Source organism: Osmerus eperlanus, chromosome 26 (assembly GCF_963692335.1).
Source record: "Osmerus eperlanus chromosome 26, fOsmEpe2.1, whole genome shotgun sequence".
NCBI classification, from domain to species: Eukaryota; Metazoa; Chordata; class Actinopteri; order Osmeriformes; family Osmeridae; genus Osmerus; species Osmerus eperlanus.
Window position 1 is genome coordinate 7,809,064 of NC_085043.1, and position 25,083 is coordinate 7,834,146.

The window sequence follows — 25,083 nt, forward strand, 5'->3', positions numbered from 1 at the left end:
GTGCCTTACCTGACACAGGACTAGAGTTAATAACACAAATATCCCAATACAGCCTTAAAGTTTTAAATTGTTTTATTATCTATTTCAGATCTTACAAAAATATGACAAAATAAATTAAAAGAAATAAATAATCCCATTTCCCAATATCATATTTTTTCTTTTTTGATGTACAGTGGTACACTGGAAGAGCGTATGACGTTTGTTTCTCAGTGAGATGTTCATGAATGTTTTCATTTTAGTTGGGAGGAAAGGAGAAGGATTCTACAACTGCAGGTGTGCATTTCAATTCTACATATCCATTCATCAGACTGTGGGTTGAACACTACAATTACCCCCAGCCCCCCTCCCCATAGGTTTAATCATCCACAACAGCCTCCAACCCCCAAAGTAAACAACTAAATAAACCCTTGTACAACCCAGTTTACCTTGCAGACACACAAACAGTTGGATTCAGTCTGCTTCTCATGAAAACCTCAACTTGTCCAGAGAGCAACTGAAAACATTTAACCGATGACGTCCAACAGCCAACAAGAAAGATTTTTGACAAACATAAAAAAGACGTTCTATTCATTTGGCGTAAGTAACTTTCCACGGCTTCTCTACGATTTTTTTCAATCAACAAATCACTTTAATAAGCTCAAAGTGAGGCAAACATGATGAATTCCCACGAAAAATAACTGCTCTTATGGCGTATACACAGCTTAATACTCCCTTAGGACCATTGTGAATGGAGGTAATTTTCCTCTTTGCTGAAGCACATGGATGGGATACACAACAGTGAAAGGTTCCCTTCTCTTGTTTTCAGCCGGCCAATCCGTTCAACATAAAAGATGGAGGTTCTCGCCACCTATCTGCAAATCCATTAAAAGAGAAGCCATGAAAGAGATGGTTGAGCTCGAGTGAGACAGAGTTCACAGATATGTCAGGTAGGCCTTCTTAGATTTCCAATTTGTTTCGTCTTACACATGACTGACGCGTGTCAGATTAGGCCTGTACAGACAGTCAAGATGGGATGTCCATTATTAACAGCAGAGCCCATCCACAAGGAGTGGCGAGGTCAGGTCAGGAGGTCAGAGGTCAGGTGGAGAGGTCATGTGTTTAAAGCTGGGTAGCAGCGTAGGTCAGGGTTACGGTAAGGCGGAGATGCATACAGGCAAGGGGGGCGGCGCCACAAGGGGGGCGGGGCCACAAGGGGGGCGGGGCCACAAGGGGGTGGGGCCAAGGTAAAACAGTCACACATTCACTTCATTATTGCAAAGATTGTTGTCAGGAAGATGGGTGTGGAGATGCATAGTTCATGGATCTGACTACTACTGAGCAAAATCTCTCTGTAATGTAAAGTTATTAGTGCTGTGACCCACCTGAAGCCCATTAGTGACAATAGATTGCTAAGCAATGGTCCTGGCTACAAACTGTTCCTAACGCATAACTTTGGAGGCCCTAGTCCCCGTTTTAGAGAACTCAAAGCCTGCTATCCAGCTGACTCTACCTGCTGGCTGTTCTGAATTACAAAAATAAATAACACAACAACGACAAAAACAACAACTATGATTTCAGTTTTTGTTCAAATCAGACAGACAGCAAGAGTTGTTAGAGAGGAGCTGCTTTGGTAAATTAATCAAACAATTCAATAAAAAAGCAACTATCCCAAACATAAAAAAAAGACTGAAAGGTCAAACGAATAAAAAGATGACCTCCCAGCCTAATGACGGCCCCCTACTGGGAACAGCTGAGATGAACCGCACCTTCTTGTGCCTTGTGATGAACAGAAATGCAGCATTTTCATTGGCCATGAGGTTGGCTGGTGGCGCCCCATATCGCTCCCTCACAACACATTTCAAAGTGTTCATTTAACACCGGGAGCGTTTCACACCGTAGGTCCATCTAAGGAAGGAGTGGGCCTGCATAAACACTGGACGCTCCCGCTGTTAAACAGACACTTTGAAACGTCATTCGTTCCAGACCGCGGCGGGTTGTAGTGCAAGTGTCCTCCCTGCTCATCAGTCTACGGAGCCGTTCCTGACTGTTCCTCGAGGGAACGGATACGCAGTAGCTCAACAGCAGAGATCTCACCCGCTATATCAAGAGATCGCAGGCTCAAATCCCACCCTCCTCGTTTGTCGTCTTTGACCAACGCGTTTGCTAAATGAATGAACGCGTTTCAAAGCCCTCTGCAGGCTTGAACGGGGCCCAGGGTGTAACAAGCGAGCCTCTCCGTCAGAAGAACGCTCACTGCGCTGTAGCGTGACTATCCTCTGCCTGACAAACACACTTCCCTCGGGCGTCGAATCGAATCCCTCCCTCTTCATCGTCTCCTTCTTTCCCCTCCTGCGTCTCTCCCCTTTGCATCATGCCGCTCGTCTGATACCGCCACTTCACCGGGGGGCGTCGAACGAGACTGGCGCTCGCCGCGTCGCAGGGTGTGGATGAAAATGACCTCACTCGTGTTTTGCATCAGAGCTCGTGTTAAAACTGACACCGATTGATATTGCTCAGCTCCTCCGCTCAGATATAAAAGCCACGGGGGACCAGACCCCCTCCAGGGTATAAACAAGCAAGGTATCGCCCAGCTGTGTGGAAGGAGCGGGGCCTCACAATGTACTTGATGTAAAAAAACAACAACAAAAAACTGTGACTCTCTCTCTCACGCTGGGTGTGTGTGCGTGTGTGTTTGTCCTCCCTCAAGCCCAGGCTCACCGTGTTGCCACGGTGAGCCTCCAAAGTGCTTACAATTTTCCGGCCAAAAGAAAACAAAAAAACCGTTCTCCCCCTTTAAAGGCTTGAAAAGTATCCGAAACGCAGCTCATGCATTTCTATATGTATTGCAGATAGAAGGGGATTAGAATGTGTGTGTGTGTGTGCGTGTGAGAGTTAGGGGTTGTGTGTGTGTGTGTGTCTGTGTGTGTTTTTGCGACGGTATGTGTGCGATGCACCGTTGCATTTGCGTGGGGGCTTGTTTAGGGGAGTTGCAGTTTCCTCGTAAAGCCTTCACGGCTCTCAGCACGAATCAGACCCCCCACATCTCAACATCTCGTCAGTCCTGCTCCCCTCTCAGACACCGGGCCTCCTTACAAGACAGCAGCATGGAAGAGAGGCCCGGCCTTCCCGCACAGTCAACCCCTCCGTCTCATCTGTCTGTGCTCTCACCGAAGTGTCCTCCGGGCCTCTGGGGACTAGGCTTTAGAGCCGGCGGGGTCAGAGTCCGTGGAGGCCCCGTTCTCCGCGGCCTCTCCCCCGGGTGAGGGGAACTCGTCAGGTACCCCGTTCAGGTCGGCCTTGGAGGGCTGCTTGTCGGAGCCCTGCGAGCCCTCGCCCTGTTTGGACACCTGAGCCCCGTTCACGCAGGGCCCGCCCTCGGACTTCCCGAAGTTGAACAGTTTTCCGGGGTTGAAGGCCTTGCTGGGCGACTGGGACCGCTCCTGAGAGCCAGCCCCGGCCGCCGCCGCCGCGCTGGTTGCCGTGGCGGCGGCAGCGGCGGCCGCCGCCTCTTTCTTGTTCTCAGGCGACTTGAGGAACTTGAAGCTTAGGAACCCCGGGAGTTTGGGCTCGTTTCCCGTGGGCGACTGAGGGGAGCGCGCCGTGCCCGAGGAGAACTTGCTCTGCAGGGGGATGATCTGCTTCAGCTTCATCACATTGTTGTTGGCCAGGAGAGAGCTGGGCCTCTTGGGTTTGTCCGAACCCCCACCTCCTCCCCCTCCTCCGCCGCCGGAGCGAGACTTCCCGCCGTGGCCCTTGTCGTGGTGGTGCTCACCCGAGGACTCCCCCTTCCCCTCGTCCCGCTCCCTCTCCCGGCGCGCCTGGTGCTCCGCCTGCCTCTGACGCTCCTCCTCCTCCCTCTTCCTCCTCTGCAGCTGCTGGTAGTGCTGCTGGGCCTGGCGCTCGTGCCTCTGCAGGAGGAGGGGAGGAGGGGGAGGAAGAGGGGAGGGGAGGGGGGGAGGAAGAGGGGAGGGGGGAGGAGAGAGGAGGGCGGAGGAAGAGGAGAGAGGAGGGGGGAGGAAGAGGGGAAGGGGGAGGAGAGAGGAGGGGGGAGGAAGAGGGGAAGGGGGAGGAGAGAGGAGGGGGGAGGAAGAGGAAGAGGGGAGGAGAAGGGAGAGAGGAGAGGGGAGGAAGGAGTAGGGTGAGAGGAGAGGGGAGGGGGGGAGGAGGAGGAGAGAGGAGGAAGAGGGGAGGAGCAGGGGGAGAGGAGGAGGAAGAGGGGAGGGGGGAGGAGTAGGGGGAGAGGAGAGGGGAGGAAGAGGGGAGTGGGGGAGGAGGAGGAGAGGGGAAGAGGAGAGAGGAGGAGGAGGAGGAGAGAGGAGAGGAGGAGAGCCATCTCACTTTCAGTTGAAACACCACACCTGTTTAACCAGCACGGTTGCTGACCCGTGTCGGGGTGTTTACCTTGAAGGCCTCCCTGCGCTGGTACTCCAACTTGGCCATCTCTTCCCCCACCCAGCTGGGGATGTCTGGGATCGCCACGTGGATTACGTACTTCAGCAGGATGGCAAAATGCTGCACACAGACAGAGAGACAGACAGACAGAGAGAGAGACAGACAGACAGAAAGCGTCAGGGTCTTGGACAGGAGGACAGGGTTCAGGGTATGGGGCAGCGTTAGCAGCAGGCGAGTCCAGGTGTGTGGGGGTGTTTTAAGTGAACACGGTGCCCTAACCCAGTTTGGAGTGTGGATCTATGCTGGATCTATATCTAGATCCAGCATAGATCTATGCTGGATCTAGATCCAGCATAGATCTATGCTGGATCTAGATATAGATCCAGCTCTCCCTAGCCACGCTGTGGGGCTTCAGGATGTCAACAGCTCAAGTAACAGTTGACATTTGGACCTCCATACATGTGCTAGCCTGCTACACCATTCATCACCATATGGACTTTCAACGGCAGCAGGAATACCCAGGAATACCCTCTGAGGCCCCAGAAAGACCTTTAGATGCACTGTCAGGCTTTAACCAGGAAGACTGACCTTCACACCAATGTGGACGTGGTGTTCGCAATGTGATCTCATAATAGCGACATGAACTGAGACCTAACTGTTATCGTCAAGTGGGTGTGTGGCGTGCACCCCTGTGTGTGTGTGTGTGTGTGTGTGTGTGCAAGTGTGTGTTTCCGTGTGCGTTCCCATGCGTGCGTGCGTGCATGTGTGTGTGTGTGTGTACCTCCAGGATGACGATGGAGATGATGGCCATCTCCGGACTGAGCCAGGGGAAGAGGCGTTGCAGCTGGCCACACTGACCAATCAGGTAACAGTTCACTATGATGGCGATCAGCCCCATTGCCTCCATGGCTGTCTGGAGACACACATACCAAGACGCACACATGCACGCACACACACACACACAGCAGAGCCAAGCTTACAGCAACAGCATTGTATGTACAGTCTGAGATAAATAACCTCTGCGAATGCCAGTGTATGAAAAAAGTGTTACGTCTAAAATAATTTAACCCTTAAAATGAAAAAACAAACGTATATTCAGGGGGTTAGTCCGAGATGAATTTTCTAGCACATGCAGAGAGGTACTTAAAGGTGGCGAGGCAGACCTGCCATTGGCCGATGCTCTCCACCCTGAGGCCGAACGGCCTCTGCAGGCCCGTGCACAGCTTGAAGGCGTCGCTGCGGATCTCGATGATGTTGTTGATGAGGGCGCACATGGCAGCCAGGGGGAACGCGGACGAGAAGAGGACCACGTATCCGAACTGCACGAACATCTCCTGGTAGTCTTGGAAGGTGTCCTGGAAGGGACAGAGAGCGACGGTTTTGAACCGTGCCTGCCGTACCAGGGAGCAGGGTGATGGGTGGGGGGGGGGTGACGGGGTGCCGCCCCAGAGCAGACGGCAGATCCGCAGGGGGGGGGGTCGTCTCCATGGTTACCAGAATGTGGGGGCTATGAGGTCGGAGGAGGGCGTGTCTGGCTGTGACCCGGGGGCGGGGCTAGGAGGAGTGGGGTACACGTACAAAACACACATACACACACACATACACACACACACACACAAGTAGTTCAGTTGTCAGAAGCCTACCTCGTAGGTCTGCATGCAGCTCTCCATCTCCGCCTGAGTGAGGGTGGTGCTGCAGTGCTCCTCCGGAGGGTCGATCCACGACTCCCTCTTGGTCCTAGAGTCCGCCCTCTCCTGGCTCCGCCCCCTCCGCCGGTGCCGCAGCGACACCGCGCCCTCCGGCCCAGAAGGCAGCGGGGGGGCGGCGGCCACGCCCTCGCCCGCCCCGCCCCCCGACGGCGCCTCCTTGGTCTCGGCGGCCCCGTTTTCGTCGTCGTCGTCGCACATCTCGAACATGGACGAGGGGTCCATCCCCTTCTCCACCATGGTGGGGCTGCCCTCATCCAGGAAGCTGTCCTCAATCGCCGGGGGGCCGGCGGGGCCGGACGACTTCCTGTCCACCTTCTCGATGAAGCTCACCTTCCTCAGCTTCAGCCCGCAGTCGATCAGGCTCTCCTCCTCACCCTCGCTGAAGCGCCCGCTGTCCCCCTCGTCCCTCTCGCCCTCGTCCTCGTCCGGAACGCCGCACCCTCCGTTCAGACACTTCTTCTCCCTGCCGGGCAAAGACGGAGGTTTCATGTTTGTTTACCATACAAGTACAGTTCTTGTCAAACAGACATATAACAACAAATAACATTGAGTCAGGTGGCTGAGCGGTTAGGGAATCAGGCTAGTAATCTGAAGGTTGCCAGTTCGATTCCCGGCCGTGCAAAAATGACGTTGTGTCCTTGGGTAAGGCACTACACCCTACTTGCCTCGGGGGAATGTCCCTGTACTTACTGTAAGTTGCTCTGGATAAGAGCGTCTGCTAAATGACTAAATGTAAATGTCAATGTAACATTTACCTCAACAACCCTTTAAGTCCTTTCAAAACGATATACAACTAGCAGGTAGGAGAAGGGGTGACACACAACGCGGAACACATGCATTCACCGAAGCGAAGCGGAACGTCTGTCGTCACGGTAGCGGCTGACCTGCGTTCCGGCTGGCCCACCCCGGGCCTGGTGCCCCTGAGGCCCGGGCCTGGCATGGCTTGGTCGGTGGGTGAAGCCTGGGCCTTTCCTGCGGCCAGGCGCCCGTACTTGAGCAGCGCGGACAGGAGCAGGTCCCAGACGCCGCGCAGGGTGAGCTCGCCCAGCTTGTGGCGCTCGTACAGGTAAGGCTGAAGCACCTCCTTCACGTTCTGGAGGAACTGCCGGATGATGAGTAGAGTAGCCAGCATCTATAGTGGAGGAGGGGGGGGGGGAGGAAGGGAGGAAGAGGAGGGATGGGGGAGGGAGGAGGAGGGTAACAATAAAACCACATTCAAGCACCACAGACAAATCTACAGCCCAGTTACATTTACATTTAGGTCACTTACATTTAGTTTAGGTCAACAAACCTATCTAACTATCAGAACCGCCACAAACAAGAATGGAGACAGTCCGAGGACAGACAGAGAGCACAGGAGCAACAGCCTACTCACTACAGTCACACATGCTGGTCCGACACTGACAACCCCTTTATGATCTCCACACTTCTGCTGTGCTCCTCGTGGAATCTATAACCCTGGAGAGATGACCTTCATCTAAGCCTAACCCGTTTCCTTAAAAGGCGAAGTTGGCGCGGCAACGCTGTCAATGCCGTAACATCTAGCGTGGAACACAGGACGTACACAGATCATGCATCGACGTAATGCGGTTCGGAGGGGATCTGGATTCGACCTCTCCCCCCTGACGCTACAGAGAGGCATACTTTGGACTTGAAGAGGGCACGGAAGACCCAGGGTACGGTGACGAGGAAGAAGAGCTGGATCTTGAGGAAGAGGACAGGCAGCACATTGTCCTTGAACTGCCTCAACAGGCTCTGGCCCAGTGAGAACACCAGCAACAGCTTCAACACACACGCAGACAGAGAGAGGGGGGAGAGAGAGAGAGAGAGAGAGAGAGCGGGAGGGAGGGAGATAGAAAGAGAGAGACAGAGAGAGAGAGAGAGAACAGAGAGAGAGAGAGAGAGAGAGAGAGAGAGAGAGAGAGAGAGAGAGAGAGAGAGAGAGAGAGAGAGAGAGAGAGAGAGAGAACAGAGAGAGAGAACAGAGAGAGAGAGAGAGAGAGAGAAAAAGAGAGAACAAAGAGAGAAAGACACAGAGACGGATGGAACGATGGACAGAGTGGAAAAAGAGAACAACCGATGTATGGGGGGGAAGGAGAATGGAAGAGATGGATGACGGAATGCAGAAGTTTAACAGAGGATGGGAGGAGAAGGAACGAGGGATGGGCTGTCTGTATGTCTCACCTCTTTCAGACGTTCCATGTCTTTGAGGTAGAAACCAATGTAGAAAAGGCTGAGATAAGAATTTACAAACTGAAACTGCGGAGACGGGAAAAGGCAAACGCTTCAGTTCATTTATCATGAGCAAGAAATGTCAAACTTCAACAGGAAACGCTAATGTAATCAAGTTCAACTCACAAGAACCATTTTGATGATGAGATTTTTCTCATAGGCACTCTGGAGTCTGTAGTTTTCTGTGGGGAAAAGTTCAATAAAGCCTGTCAGCCATGAGCATCATCACTGACACCCTAGAACTTATGCCGGTGACAAAGCAAAAAAGTTAAGATAATAAAATACTGTCATTTTTGCATAATTATTAGCAAGGCACCAGCTTAAACTTCCCTTAGCCCACCACCCCCGCTCAACCCAGGCTACAGTCTCTCTCAGGTCTCTCTCAGGTCTCTCTCAGGTCTCTCTCAGGTCTCACCCATGTCGTTGAGCCAGCAGGCGATCTTCCTGTACACCTCGTCACACGCAGTCACAGTGATGGCCAGCATGATTTTGGGGATGAAGCGAGCCAGTCGAGGCATCTCCTTGATACCCATCACAAACTCCTGCAGGTCACACAGGAGACCAGTCACGACACGACCAATCACGAGACGGCCGGTCACAACACCACCAATCACAACAGCGAGGGGGGGCGGGCCTGACCTGGAGCTCGAAGCAGATGAGCATGGCCAGGAAGACGAAGCACAGGCAGAGGAGACAGATGGGCAGGCTGACCAGCCAGCGGAACACACGCCTCCTCCAGGGAGGGTAGTAGAACTCCTCGCAGCCCGTGATGGGACTGCAGCGCTTTACCCCCTGGGGAGGAGAGGAGAGGAGGAGTGGGGAGGAGATGAGGAGTGTGGAGGAGAGGAGAGGAGGGAGTTGGGAGGAGTGGGGAGGAGAGGAGAGGAGGGAGTTGGGAGGAGGAGTGGGGAGGAGATGAGGAGTGTGGAGGAGAGGAGTGGGGAGGAGAGGAGAGGAGGAGTGGGGAGGAGAGGAGGGAGTGGGGAGGAGATGAGGAGTGTGGAGGAAAGGAGTGGGGAGGAGAGGAGTGGGGAGGAGAGGAGGTCACTTCACTGGTAGGCTAGGAGGGATGGGTCGCTTTGGATAAAGACGTCGGCTATGTTATGGAGTCTGCATCAGTGCATCTGTATCAGGTTGCAGTGAACGTGACCTTGGCTGACCCCTCGGTGACCCCGCTCCTCACCCTAAACTGCGTCCGGGGTTCCTCCAGGGCCTCCGAGGGCGTGTCCAGCGTGCCCCACTTGTACGCCAGCTCCGCCCCTCTCCTCTTCCAGCGCTCCAGGAACAGGGTGGCCCACACCACGTTGAAGAGGGCGAAGACCACGCAGCAGATGTCCCGGCTCGTCTAGACATACACACACACACACACAGAACCCCGAGTGCAAACACCCACACACACACGTACGCACACACACAGAAACACATTAGAGACCATCATCGCTTGTGTGTACTGGGGGAGGTGGGCCTCGTGGCTGGCTTGCAGGAGGCTCTTCAGGTACAGGTGTCCAAGCCCACCTGGTCAGACTCGGTGAGCAGCCACAGCACAAAGCCGATGACAGCAGGATACAGCATGGAGGTTGTGTAGAAGCCCAGCCAGGCAAAGTACATGGCTATCTTCACCCCAAAGTAGTCGCAGATGTCATCTAGAAACGCCGCAGGAACAAGGGAAACATCATTCACGTCAGTTACGAGTCACGGTATGTTGCTTTCATTCTTGGCCGGTGTCCTTCTGAAAAAGGCCTGTGTTAATGGGTGTCTTCTTTTGGCTGAGAAAAAGTTCAATAATACTTTAATCATACAGCAAGCTAATTCAGATTTGAGGCACTCCCAGGCTTGGATGTGTTACAGGACTGACCCAGAGGCTGTTTCTCACAGACGGCCTGGACCCAGGACTTCATCAGCTGGCTCAGGATGCGGGGTTCATGGAGGGGGAACACCTGCTGGATCACCCCTCGGGCACTCAGCTCTGGGACTGACACACACACACGCACACACAAGGACACACGCACACACAAAGACACACAAACAACTTTTAACATCCAGTACAGTCCAGCTTGAAGATAAATAACTTAATCATAGCTGCTTACTGATTGGCTGTCCCTCCAGGAAGTTGATGTTGTGGAGCACCTCTCCATGTTTGGCACGTAGATTGTCAAGCCAGTACTTAATGATGCTCTGCCTCTCCTGGGGAAATAACAGGAGAACCACATGGTGTGTGTGTCTATGTGTGTGCGTGCTGTGCATGTATGTGTGTGTGTGTTCCAGTCAGCTGACCTGTGACGTGAAGAAGCAGAGCTCGCTCTCTATGTTGTCATAGATGTAGTCCTCCTCACAGGAGAAGCTCCGTGTTCCGCTGCCGAACTCGGGCTTCACAGCCTTCCTCAGTCCCATCTCCTCCGCGCCCCGTAGCAGGCTGCACGACCAGGGACAGAGGCTCAGAACACACACACACTGTACAACACACACACACACTGTACAACACACACACACTGTACAACACACACACTCACTGGACAATACACACACACACACACACATACTGCACATTACACACACCAGGGACAGAGGCTCAGAACACACACACACACACACACACACACACTGTACAACACACACACACACACACTGTACAACACACACACTCACTGGACAATACACACACACACACACACACACACACACACACACACATACTGCACATTACACACACCAGGGACAGAGGCTCAGAACACACACACACACACACACTGTACAACACACACACACACACTAGGGACAGAGGCTTTGAGAATACACACACACTGTACAACACGCACACACATACAGTACAACGTCACACACATAGAGACACACTGTACACACACACAGACATCGCAGACAGAGGCAAAGAGGACACACACACAGTGTACAACGTAAGACACACAAACAGGAAGTGCCCCGGTGATGGGAGTCGCATTTCTCCGTACTCCTGCCTTCTCCCCCCACCTGTCCCCCTCTGCCCTCCTCCCCTCTTTTCCTTCCCTTCGTCATCCGTCATTTCCTCTCCTCCTGTCCTACCCTTTGACCCTCTCCCCCCCCCCTCCCCTCCCCCCCGCCTCTCCTCTCTCGGCGTCCCTGGGGCCGTTGACTGATCTAACACTAACACACCACCACACCCTCTACTCTCTGCAAGCCGAGGCTTGTGTCTCACACGCACGCGCACACACGCTCTCTCTCTCCTGTGTCACTACACCACATCAATCATACTCCTTAAGGCCACTGGGAAATAAACCCAATTCACAGTGGAGTATATTCAACGCCACAACATGATGAAGGGCTGGAAGGGATGTTGCACACGTACAGTGCAGAAGTGGATCTGCAGCCTCGGACCAGCCGAAACACTAGAAAGAAACACCACTTCTGGTAGGCACTGTTACAACCCCACAAAGTCCAAACGGCTGTCAAGACTCTTCTTACCTAATGAAAATGTTTACAGCGGGTTCCTGTTTTGGGGGGTCTTAATTCAAAGAGTCTATTATTAGACTTGCTGTTAGCTTGCTGTTGTCAGTGAGTGATGCTAACCTGGGAGCTACGGACCTTATGGAGGCTGATAGTGCTGAGAAAGCTGGCGAACGGCACTTTGGGTTTATGCTACGATAGCAAATACATCACTAATGAACAATTCTGCTAAGCTGGTAGGAAAAGGGAAAAAGTCCGATGTGGTGAGCTGGGTATGAACGCTGTCTCAGGTGAAGAGACAAGATAAGCCCATCTGTCAGGTTCTGTAGGGTCAGTCATGTGGAGATGACGCTTGGGCTGGAAGCTCTGGGTCTGGGGAAGATTAAGAGCCCTACTCTGCAAGGCCTAGACTCCTTGATGACAAAGAAAATAGTTTTCTTCGTAACAATGGCTGATGATGCAATGCCTTGTTCAAGAGAGACTGGGCGGTTTATCTTTGCGATCACTGGAAAACTAGGGCATGTTTTCTTCCCGACCTGTGCTTGAGCAAGCGTGAGTTCTTGTGTGTGTGCCACCTGCCTCGGGTGTTCGTGAGACACACTGGCACACTTAGAAAAAGCACTCCTAACTCCCTGCTGGCTAGCTGTGCCTATACATACTCCTCGATTTATCTTCTCTCCATTCAACATGTTAACAGGCCAAAGGCAAAGTTGAAACTCGCAGGATTTTCAAGAGCCATCGAAAACAGCCGAGTCAGCGCGGCAGACACGCTGAAAAGCATTGTGGGAAGCGAATGCTCTCCACTTTGCTGCTTATACGTTGGGAAGCATTTTGCTCCTACTTGACGATTGTTAAAACAACCCCTTGACCCACAACCTAAACCCATGGGTATTCGCAAGGAAGGGTAGGGAATCAGGATCGTTGTGCTGTACTTTCGGCAGACAAAAAATGGCCAGCCTCACGCAAGGTGTTTTGTCAGAACTCTGTAATCACATATTACGTAGTTTACCCTGCTAGCGTCACAGCCCGAGGAGTTGGCCATTGTTCGCTACACAGCAGCGGCGTTGATAATCTGGATTCAGCGTGGAGAATCCTGATTAGCCATCCAGGTCTAACACTGAACAGATGAGAGAATTGAAATGACTGACTCTACGAGGCACTTGCAGGATAACACATGTTCGGAGTCAAGGACCACAAAGTCAACAGCTCCGCCTCAGACGACAGCGGCAGTGTGAGTCCGAGCACACACACAACAACCCGACACCCGGGTTCACAGCAACCGGACCCTGTGGCTCCAGCCCACAAGCCCATTTGGATGTTAACAAAGAGGGCGGTTATTAATTCATAAAGTTAAAGTCACAGGCTCTGTTTGTTTTCCACGTGACAAACGGTAGCCGCGTTGACCTTTGAGAACTGTTTGTGGGATGTTATCAACCAGATCAGTATTAGAACCAGATGTACTGTCTGGAAATCATTTAATAGCTGCTATGTGAGGACGTGTATTTGCTGTGTTTGCATATATCCCCCCCACACAACCCCCCCCACCCCCCCACCCCCCCCAGATTAGGACCGGAGTGAAGAATACATGGGACTTCTCTAGGAACGAGGTTGGGGATTTGTCAGTCGGTCACATGACCAGCAGGGCCAGTGTACACAATAACGGACAACATAACAGGAAGAGGAAAAAGAAGAGAAAGAGAGACTACAGTCCCCTTGGAGAACTCTTACTTCTCATAAGTTGCCGTGACGAAGAAAGCGTAGACGCGCGTGTGTTTATGATGGCGGATCTGGATGATGAGTTCGGGGATTCCCAGGCGGATGTGGTTCAGTAGCCATAGCAACGTGTGGTCGTCAGTCGTGTCTGTCAGAGGAGGAAACAGGAGAAAACAAAGGAACGAGTGTTTCTGTGTTTCGTAGACATCACGACTATGTTTACAGTCGTGCAATGCAATGTTTACTAGTACGTCATTGCCTGTGTGTGGGTGTGTGCGCAGGTGTGCATGTGTCACCGTGTTTGTGAATCAGGTGTGTGTGTGGGTGCGTTTGCATGGATGGGTGTGTCACAGTGTTTGTGAGTCCCATGGATGTGTAGGTGCGTGTGCGCGTATGTGTGTCCCCGTGTTCGTGAATCACGTGGGTGTGTGTCCACTGCACCTGCGAAGGTCATGAGCACGTCACAGTTCTCTGTGGGCACAGTCTTCATCCAAGACTTCTGGGACATCATGTGCCTCCCAGCCTGCAACAGCCGCTTCCCAAACAACTTATCTGGAGGAGGAAGAGAGAGAGAGAACAGAGAGAGAGAGACAGAGAGAGAGAGACAGAGAGAGAGAGACAGAGGGGGTGGGTGGGAAATAAAGAGAAACAAAGGCTGTCACTTTGCAACAGTGACACGGAGTGACAGACGAGGACACTTGTAGCACAGTCAGCCCCCCTCACACACACACACACACACACCCTCCCCGTCTCCCTCTCTCCGCTCTCTCCGAATGTAAATGTTACCCTTCCACCCTCTGCAACATGAGAGAGACAGAGACGGACTTAACCCTTGCCGGCCTTGGGCCGAGCCTGCACATTGTCAACACTTGGGCGATTGCCACACACTCCGAGCCAGTGAGGTTTCGGTGTGGGTATATTTAGCTGCTGAACCCAGTGTGAGGAGTCAGATTCCCCTTCGCCGTCACGTGACTCTGTTTGGTTAGCCGTCGGTTTTATATATTTAAATATCTAAAAACAAACACAAACTATCTGTAACGATGAATCTGGATCTCGACTGAAGGCACACTGTACGGTCTTCTGGTCCTGAATAATGAGGTAGGAGCCTGGAGAGAACGCCTGCCCCAAAACAGTTCTGTGCTCAGCGATCCGTGGGTCCTTAGAGATGCCCCGAAAGTGGGCCACTTTCCAGATATCTCAAACGGCACATTTAGCACCACAGCCTTCGTGACGACATGCACTGGCCCCTCGGAGACACTCAGCCTATTACTGGCTTCTTCTGGACCAGTATGTGCGCCGACGAATTACCGTCCGTGGAGACGTTATTGTCCTCCTCTGACTGACAGACGGCAAGCACGCCAGGAAATGCGTGCAATCAACCGGCCAATCAGATCAGTCACCCGGCACATGCGTTACCTCACAGACAGCGTTGGGGAGTGCTCCTCAGAGGAACTGTGTCCAGAGTGGACACAGTTCCCCTCCCTGTATCACAACAATTTCACAGCTGGCTGACGGCTGACTAGCGCCCAAGTCAAAGCCCTATCGGTTTCTTCTTCCTAGAAAAGGTCACAAGGTTGTGACCTTCACAACAGCAGGCTTTTCTGCAAACCATATATGGGCATCGAGCAGCCTTGTAAACACATGTCAAATAAGCACGTTGTGGCTTCCTCTATTTAGTCTCTGTTTCCTGGAACACCCTGGTGATGGATGAGGACGAGCAAATACCTGGATCGAAGCCCCAAGGTCTCTTCCAGGGACCAACAGAAGCTTGAATACAGTACGTCACCGGGTGAAATAAGGTTACATTTGCAAGGTTGCAAGAGCTGCAGCGTCCACGCAATTCGTTTCAAAATTCAGTGTGCAATTTCACTAGAAATACTTACAAAAGGTGGGGAGAGAATCGTATCCTCTTCCAGGAATCTTTTACAAAAAAAGATCGATGTATTTTACCGGTGCTACGTTTCACTTTTTTTGTTCCCTAGGTTCTCGACTTTATCCGGTTCACCCAACTGTGCTTTGGCGGAAAAAAGGCAGACAGCAGCAATGTCTTTTACCCTGACCATGAGGGGCATTCTAATGAGGTTTGTATTCACTACTAGACACACACACACACACATAGAATCACACACACACACCGCAAGCTAACTCAACACCTGCACAATGCCTCCATTTATGAGCTTCATTGACAAGAATGAATGTGTGTGTGTGTGTATGTGTGTCTAATGCTCCTGGGGAAACCCATTAACACTGGCCGTGTCTTCATTTGAACACACATTGCCCATCGGGGCTTAACAACAAACCAGGCCAGCTCGACAGGTGTGTTTATGTCTGCGTGTGCTTCTGTGTAGGTGTGTGTATGACTGTGTCCTCTACTACCCACTGTCATCCTTAGCCCCCGAGTGCACCTGATGCCACAAGGAGAGGAAAGAACAGAAGCCGTGGTGACAGATTCAGACTGAGGGTCAGACCAGGGACAGAGAGCTCAGTGTGCCCCAAGGCCTTCACGCTCAGATAACTGACCCAGGAACAGGCCTTATCTTCCTGCGGCCAGCCATGGCTGTACAGCGGCTTCAAATCTTCAAGTCTTCAAATCAAACTTTATTTATCTATCTCTTATCTATATTTTTTTCCCGTGGCCCAAATTTCCCCCAGCAACAGACGTATTACCTAATAGTCCAAAGGTCAAGTAGTGCGGAATTGCTTTGAGTGGTTGGGGGTTGGAGTAGCTTCACTACTAAACCCCCCTCCACCCATCCTCCCCCCCCCCCCCCCCCCCCCCAAGGTGAACAATGACAAGCTTGAGTGACAGCTTTCTACTGAGTCGCACTAGCAGTCTGGCCCAGCAGTGTGGCCCTGTTAGCCAGGCACCCTCGGTAAGTGGGCCACACCATCTCATCACTTAGAGTTAGGTTGAATTAGCTCGTCCTCTCCTCCTCTCACTGAGCTGGCCCACCGTGGTGTCGCTGCTCTGCATGATGTCACTTCACAGACACGGTCCAGTCACAGCAGTTTAGCAGGCGCACACAGAAACACTCGCACAGAAACACACAGACACCCACAATACAGAAACACACAATACAAACACCCACATTCCCATTACCAAACACTGATATGACGAATCGGCCATGCACACCGTGCCTCCCGAGGCATGCAAGTCAGAGCGGACAGCTGTCCGAAATGAACCCTGTTCCAGAGAACGCTATCCACTCTGGAACAACTAAGCCCGCTATCTGTGTGATGCAACCACAGCCCACATGCCATGCACAGAGAAAATCCCACACCGAAGCCTAGCCCACATCTCTATCCTTCTCTACCACTCTCTACCACTCTCTCTCTCTCTCTCTCTCTCTCTCTCTCTCTCTCTCTCTCTCTCCCTGTCTCTGTCTCCTTCTCTCTATCTATTTCCATCTCTCGTTCCTTCTCTCTCTTTCTTTCTACTGTCTCCCAAACAGTGATGGGCTTTACTGCTTGTCGCAATGCCTACCTCAAAGCCCACTCGTCCACTAGAATTATCACAACACACCCATGAGGAGAAAACACACACACATTCAATCTCTCTCTCTCTCTCTCTCTCTCTCTCTCTCTCTCTCTCTCTCTCTCTCTCTCTCTCTCTCTGTCTCTCTGTCTCTCTGTCTCTCTGTCTCTCTGTCTTTCTCTCTCCGTTCTATGCCTCAGTGGTGGTGATGCACACAGCCCGATAAAAGCCTGGTAAAAGCTCAGCTAAAGTTAAAAAAATAAAATAAAATAAAAAGGAGAGTTGTAACTATCATGTCAGTTTGCTAAGCAGGCCCTGATTGCCTTCTGCCTGCCTTCTGCCTGAGACTGCCAGGGAGCCGATAACGCCGATTAGCGCTGAGATGAAAGGGCGCGGGCGCAGTCCTCAGACCTAATACAGATTAGAACCTCTGGGTGGAGGAGCGAAGAGAGACGTCAACACGGCCTCGCTCCTCTGATGAGCTGAGGAAGACGTCGGAGCTGGTGGTCGGGCAGACGAGAGGCTCTCGCCCCGCTAACGATCACAGAGAGGATAACGAGTCCTCAACGTCTCTCTTTAACGTTGACTTCGTTTGGCACCTAACTCAACGGCTGCCCGCCAGGGAGAGGACCAGGCAAGGCGGCGTAAATTGAGACAGGGTCACGCAGCCGAGCGTTTCGGCACTGCGGTTTTTTTCCTCGCAGTCCAGATGGGGTGGTCACTCCAGGTTAGCTGGTTGCACTGCAGCAAGGCAAGTTTAATACAGCGTACCGTTCCTACTGTAACAAGAGAAAGAAGTGGTTTAACCAGAGTGCGAATTATACAATGACAATCGGGGGGGTAAACTTCTTCTCCAGTGCGTAAAGTCATATTTACGATTACAGGTAAGAACGATATATATAAATATACCGACACCCCCGACCTGTTGTTTTTACCTCTTTTGGGTGGGTCCAAGTCTTAATAAGGGGGATCAAACACCCCCAAGCCCCACCCCCCCCCCCCCCCCCCCCCCGTAATTCGAACCCTTGGTTTAACCACACTGGAGGAAGTAGAGAGCTAACTGGTGAGGTAGTGTCCACAATGGCCTCCATTCATCCAGGTAAGAATGATAGTTCTTCAGAGATGAACAGACATGGTTACCTAACGGGCTCCACGAGGTACTGTGTGAGAGGGGATTACAAATTATGAGCGAGCGAGAGGCCCTGAATACAGTTTATGAATAGCAGCTTTTGTGGAGCCAATAGTCGGCCTTGTTCAGTACCAGTACCAGACGAAGCTCCACACACAAGGAGGATCCCCTAATGAACGGGGAACAAAGACAAGGAGATTACACACACACACACAGACACATGCATGCATTCCCAAAACAAACACCTCCATGGTCTACACTTCCTTTCAGAAGTAAGAATCCTGAAATGTCCTGAGCGTTTTGTGTGTCGAGGTGGTGACCCATTTCTAAACTGGAGTATTTGACATGCAAGCCATTTTAGTAGATGGGAATGGTGGAAGGGGTGAATATATTCAGACTTGTTTGTCTGGATGTCTTCTGGTATAAATGTCTGCGTAACTGTAGCCTGCTCTGTTCTGACAATGGGACAATGAATGAAGTCTGTTTCCCTGCGATGATCTATGATAAGTGTAAGCGATACAAAGTCAAAAGCAGAAAATGTGCGTGATTGTTTCACATTGCTCTATCCTCTATTTTTAACTCTACATCCTGAGGCAAAATTTACACATGGAACAGTCTTTCCAACATTTCATGCTTAATCTCTGTTGTACCCAATTTCTCTTTTTTTAATTGTTGAATTAATTAGTGGGAGTATAACTGATGCTAGTATCTCCCAAGTAAAGGACTGACAACCCAAGAAAAAAAGATGTACTTAAAGTATACTTACAAAAGTACAAACAGTAAAATGTTGTATATTTGAACTTCACTTCCAATTTAGTAGGAAAGAGAAATGTAATGAAAATCTCAAAATTCATTCTGATTAGATTCAAGTAAATTCTTTTTAACTTGGGACCACTCTCTTGTCCCAATCGGCGTCACTCAGGTCGTCAATACTAATGATTCTGGAGAAGTGTGCCAATGGCTTTCTGATAGTAGATCTCCTGACTACTATTTAGGTCCTGTAAACCTCCCAGACTGATCAATAACCTGAGGACTTAAAGATAACTGCATTGTGCTCTATAGACATCTTCTCTATCTCTTAACTAGTGGAAGCCATCATCTGAGCTGGAGCTTTGATCCCAAGCCCTTTGAAGGATGAATAGCTTGAGGGGTATACTTGAAATCTATGTCTGACTATACATCATTACTCACTGATAATGTTTCTGCCAACATGATAGGGGAAGACTTAAACAAATTGTTTCAAAAGGGCCCAGATATTTAAGGTTGATGACAGACGCTCATTAGTATGACAGAGATAATTGATAAGAGGATGAGGTTGACATTAACTTAATATTGATGAAATTGGACAAATTACAACATTGATTCATGATATTAGCAGTGCTTAGGAAGGAGATTATACCCTTAACAGGCTAAACAAATCTCCTGATTGGTCTAATCTCTGAAATCCAACTTCCTTGCAGCAACAGAACTTTTCAACATTGGATTGGTTTAGAACCAGGCTGAAGGATTCTATTTGAATCATGATTATACTGTAAACAACAGTGGCAGTTTTCTAAATCAAATATAAGTACCAGAATTTTTTTTTAGATAATTGTAATGGTGACGGACCTGACAGCCAACATGCAAGGATCTCTTGCAACACCACGCAATATCTCCTCACATGTAACAGTTTGTAGACAAGACCGAAAGAGCTCAATATCACAGAAGAAATATGAGAGGAAGAGTGTAAGCAGATATTGCTTATAAACCCATACCCAAGGGCAACTTGTATGCAAATTATAATTATGTGTATAAGATTATTTTATAATCCGTGGCCCACTCTGATGTCAACAGTACAGAAAGAGAGAGAGAGGGAGATAGTGAGCGAGAGAGTGAGAGAGATAGTGAGAGAGAGGTAGATAGTGAGAGAGCCAGGTAGAGAGTCTAATGGAGGTTGATAGTGACAGAGAAGGAGAGAGATAGGAAGAGACAGGGAGAAAGAGAAAGAAACAGGGAGAAAGGGGGACAGAGAGAGGGAAGAGATAGACAGGGAGAAAGAGGGGGGGAGAGAGAAAGAGAGAGAGAGAGAGAGAGAGAGAGAGAGAGAGAGAGAGAGAGAGAGAGAGAGAGAGAGAGAGAGAGACAGAGAGACAGAGAGACAGAGGGGCACCGTGCTACACTCATCCCTGACACCGAGCTCTACATGCTAATGTTCTGGGTGGAAGAGAGATTGTTTTTCTCTGTGCTAGGTTACCTCAAAGCCCTTCAGCTGGGTAGAGGGTAGGGAGAAGCTGATGAGGTACGATTCCCCATGACCGAGGCTAAAAACAGCATTCCTCTCCATGGTCATTGTACTCCTTTTGGCCTTGCTTAGCAACTACAAAATATAACCCCCCCCCCCCCCCCCCTTGTCAGTACACAGAGAGGATAAAGGACAGTGCAAAGAATGCTCTTTCATCCTGCAGTTTCTGCAATATCAGTTACACAAGAGAAGCCGTATTGACTTCTTTGCGGTCACAGTGACATACTTAAGATTGTCTATTGATAGGGCTTTTAAAACACCTACATCTACAATTCCCATCAAAGATTGTCCTAAAATACACAAACAGCTAGCTATGGCTGTTATACTTAGCTTTACAAAAGGTACACCTTCACTTGAATTGACGTTCGCCAGATCAAATCCCTCGGGTTTTATTGTAAACAAGGAATAAACTTAAGAACAGAACATGTTTGCTTTGAACTGGGTTCCAATTGCAATGACCCCCTCAACGCTGTAGGGAATAAATGGTAAGGGTTTGTTTGCTATAAAGCTGAGCTCCGAAAGTTGGTCACTAAAGACATAAACACACTAGTGAGAGTTCGGAGGCTTCTCTACATTTACATTTAGTCATTTAGCAGACGCTCTTATCCAGAGCGACTTACAGTAAAGTACAGGGACATTCCCCCGAGGCAAGTAGGGTGAAGTGCCTTGCCCAAGGACACAACGTAATTTGGCACGGCCGGGAATCGAATCGGCAAACCTTCTGAGTAATAGCCCGATTTCCTAACCACTCAGCCATCTGACTCTCCTCCCCTCTTCTACTGGGGGTCTGGAATAGCAGAGGGGAACAGGAGGCAGAAACTGGAGACAGGATGGCAGCACATGGGTAGATCTGCTGCTGGAGAGGGCCTCCACATTGCTGGGGGAAACATCTCCAAACGTGTCCCTGGTCATCCCTGGCAGCTGCTATCTTTACCCACACGTAGCAATATTCTCCATGTCCTCTCGTCAGAACCATCTGTGCTCTCAACAATGTTGCAGACGAGCAGTCCAGAGGGGAACGTTTTTTGTTTCTACCTGCGCCAACGGACGTTTGTAAAGAAATCCGAACATTGCGGATACAAGCCTTCTGTAGCCAGATACTAACCTGTTTCATGACATGTATGAAATCCATCTGCTGCCAAAAGCCAGACCCGGTAAGGTTATGAGAGAAGGGCCAGTACAATGTACTGGAGGAGGTCTACAGGGAATTGTTGATGTATTACATCAAGACAATTCTCTTATTACTGGCAGCAAGGTCACCCTACACTTAGTCCTCTCCAATCACTCATGCTGATAATGTGTAGCTCAGCACTTATATTATGAGAGGATACGAGGAGGTTGGACACGCCATACCAAGGGAGAGAGGACATTAGACATGAAATCATTAGACGTCATGCCACTGTACACCACCATACTCCGGACATTATTTCAGGCTACGAGAGAAACATAGATTATAGGAAGGTAACGCATGCTGTAAAACCGTTGCTTCCTCCACTGTAGTCGATAGTTTATGGCGAGAAGAGCCTCGGTCCACTCTCCCACCTGCGCTCTTGACGCACAGACACGCGGGTGTATTTAAGACAACCTGTGTGACATTGAATCTGTCTAAATCTGCTTAAAGCAGAGCTGTGAAGATCCAGGAGGACGAGGCAGCCAGTGGAGGGAGGGGGGGGGGCTCTGTCAGGGAGGGATGAGTGCTGAGTGCAGGTTCCCTGCTTGAAACATTTCACTCATGCATTTTGCACAGGGAGAAGTGACTTTATTAATGCTGAGCTACAGAGAAGCAAACTCATTTAAACAAGTTTACACAGATGAAAATGGAGCCTTCGCATCTCACCACTTCTCAGAATAGACTCTGGGCCACTCACAGAAGTTGTTCGGAGGGTTAAATCAGATACGGTATTACAGTCCTAGACAGATTGAGTGTATACCCTAAACTATATCTCAAACAATACTACCCCAATCCCCAGTGAGCTACAGCAGATCTATAGTGTTAAGGATAGGTAAACAAGTAATGGCCTCCTCCTGTAGAATGTAACTGGAAGCTCTGTATGAAACTGACAGGACCCCCCCCCCTCGGGGTCAGGGGAGGAAACCTTGCATGCACTTTCTAATAAAGTATGCCCCAACAAATCCAAACCACTCTGGGAAGCCTCACAGTTGTTAGGAGCGAGGGAGTAACCACAAATCACACGCTGTCATTTCTGCACATTCTAAACAGTTTCTGTCTCGCCAGAGTAGGCCTCTCAGACACAGTAATTGGTTAGACTTTTATAGATTTTGTATAGGGATGTGTAATTAATCGGCAGATTTAGGGACTATGTGGAGGGGGGTGGAAGATTGAAAGGATCAAAGCAATGACAGCCCATAAGGATTAGGAAGATCTGGGCGAGAGACATGGAAGATGAAGAGCCTGGGAGGGAAATCTTTCCAGACTGAAACTCATCTGGAGAAGTCACCAGCTATGGCCGTCACAGCTGACAGAGTCTAACACGTGTGAAGCAAGTTATCATGGTAATGTGATATCATGGTAATCCTCAAGCCCCAATCCTCTCCCATGAGTCACTGGGAAACGGATTTGGGGCTACAACCATGTACTTTAGTCTACACACATTTCAACTGTCATCATAAACTGTGCATGATAACAATATCTTCATCAACATAGTCTGCATGATCAATACAATCATTTTCTGTTACGTTTCCGGAAAGACGTTATGGCCAAGGGTCTTGCAACACCATAACATAGTGACATCACAGTCCTCCCCCAGCTTCCCTCTCATATTCTCATATTACCAGCGAGCGCTCGTCTCGAGACAAGCTCCACACTGCACCATGCTGCACCAACTCCAGGGGAGCTGGCTGCCTCTGCGGCCACAGACACACGAAAACAACCCGCCGCAATACATGATCTTCCCCACTCCCGTGTAGACCACACCACGGTCAGACATCACACAGACCGGCCTCTGTTTTGGACTGCATTTAACGAGTTTATAAATTATACAGAAACGCATTGTTTCGACTTAAGTTAGTTAGCGTCTTAGTGTTTTTAGATCAAAACCCCTCACTGTTTTACTTCGACTGCCCGAAACAACGACATAGGTGGCTATTGTTGGCAGACATCCTCAAGTTCATGTGTCAAATAAAACTAAACCACGAATAAGCATGGATCTAGAATCTAGATCATGATAGAGCGCAATAGGCCACTACCGGTACCAATGATCTGAAGATGGATAGGCTACCACATTTTTTGAGTGACAACTCCGCAGTTGATTACCTAAGACTAGTTACCATTTTATTCACATCTTGAGAATAAAGCAAACTGGTGCATCTAGCCGGGTGGCCCGGTGGCCCGGTGCCTCGAGACAAAAGGACAGTTCGCTGTGTTTTGTGATGCCACGCTCTTGTTAGGTCTTCCCATCACATCCACCTGTCCCGTCGCGACAATGTCACCACTTTCCGACCACAGGGCTAATCCACATCAAACCGTGGCAGGAGGGACTCACCCAATACACCGGAGGATGTTTGCTGGGGAGCACTGCTTTGGTCTGTCTTTTCTCCCTCTCCTTGCGATCGGTGTCGGTGCCGCGAGCCTTCGGTGTTGTCGGTAGAGCTGCTTGCGGCTGCAGCGGCGGCTGCTGCTGCCGCCCCCGTCTCGGGCATGCTCTTTCAGTGGGGAGTAACGGACGATATTCTCCGGAAAAAGGGAGAACGATATCGCATCTCAAATAGGCAAAGCATGGATCGTGGCCGGCCAGTGGGTCAGAGATAGGGGTTAAATGGACGTGAAATTGAAGTGAAGGTTGTCGTGGCGGCTCATCCTGGTTGCAGCAGGATGCGAGCAGATTGATAGCGCTCCGTTGAGTCTTACTATGGAGGAGGAGGGACAAAGAGGAAAGGGGACGACACACATCGCACGCACGCACTCACACACATGCACACGCGGTGCCTCACATGCTGGAAAAGAAAAACGATGGCCCGCCTTGCCTTTAATGAGACATTTTCAGCGCGCTACAGTATTGACCTCTGCAAGCCGACAAAGATCAAATTGTTTCAATATAGGCGAAAGCATGTTGTCAATTGCGGGGCCCAAGATATGCAGCCAGATTACATAGCAACCATGTGCACATTTCAAATGCAGATTCAAGGATGACACAAAGGATGATACTTCTAAACAAGGTCAACTTGACGACACACCAAAACAAACAAATAGTTAGATTGCGTAAAAAGGCATACTTACTTCCCAAGCCTTTAGACCAGAAATAAGACAGGTCACGAAGGTGTCTTTAACTGTCTGGCAGATAGCTCCTATGCAGGTAGCTCCTATGAATTGGCATAGCCCAGACCTAACACAGGCTGTCCCGGATGATTAAGCACATTATGATTTATTTATTAATCCAAAAATATCTTCATAGATTAATTTTTCAGCCGAACCCAAGTTGGTGGGCAGTTAATCTGTCCCCTCTCAGTCCAGATCATGTGGAGAGAAAATGATTGATTTCTGTTTAAGGTGCACAACTGAACTCATACAAACAGCATCCCAGTAGCTATAGCCTATAATCCCTTTCACACCTTCCATTGTAAACACACTAAAGCACTCTATCATCCTTTAAATTCAATGTAAGATACTTAAAAACTGTTCCAAATATACTTTCTGTTGAAGGAGAGATGGAAATGCTAGTTGTGCATTGAGCTAATATGAACAATTCCCTTCACATCACACATTTTTATGTAAAAC

The 25,083-nt window shown here is 50.1% G+C and overlaps 1 protein-coding gene across 2 annotated transcripts; it reads right to left on the bottom strand.

The window, feature by feature from the left end:
* Nucleotides 1-54: 54 nt before the first annotated feature.
* On the bottom strand, nt 55-24,205 carry ano8b (anoctamin 8b). Of its 2 annotated transcripts, XM_062452936.1 has the most exons (19): nt 23,852-24,205; nt 13,905-14,015; nt 13,479-13,611; nt 10,587-10,725; nt 10,400-10,496; nt 10,168-10,284; nt 9,828-9,955; nt 9,496-9,657; nt 8,952-9,104; nt 8,728-8,854; nt 8,439-8,494; nt 8,265-8,339; nt 7,725-7,862; nt 6,965-7,212; nt 6,015-6,543; nt 5,535-5,726; nt 5,153-5,284; nt 4,381-4,491; nt 55-3,887 (listed from the first exon to the last, which is right to left on the bottom strand). In XM_062452936.1, the coding sequence occupies exons 1-19, from the start codon at nt 24,006-24,008 to the stop codon at nt 3,174-3,176; spliced, it is 3,519 nt and encodes a 1,172-aa protein (XP_062308920.1). In that variant the 5' UTR covers nt 24,009-24,205; the 3' UTR covers nt 55-3,173. The 2 variants fall into 2 exon arrangements, with proteins under 2 accessions (XP_062308920.1, XP_062308921.1); XM_062452937.1 differs by lacking the exon at nt 7,725-7,862.
* Between the last annotated feature and the right edge of the window lie 878 nt (nt 24,206-25,083).

What these genes read in the sequence shown, in the direction of transcription:
- ano8b (XM_062452936.1), bottom strand. Translation starts at nt 24,008, where the DNA reads ATGCCCGAGACGGGGGCGGCAGCAGCAGCCGCCGCTGCAGCCGCAAGC. An exon ending in TCTGCTTCTTCACGTCACAG is followed by an intron (nt 10,497 to 10,586) that starts GTCAGCTGACTG and finishes TTATTTCCCCAG; the next exon opens with GAGAGGCAGAGCATCATTAA. An exon ending in TCATCTGCTTCGAGCTCCAG is followed by an intron (nt 8,855 to 8,951) that starts GTCAGGCCCGCC and finishes TGTGACCTGCAG; the next exon opens with GAGTTTGTGATGGGTATCAA.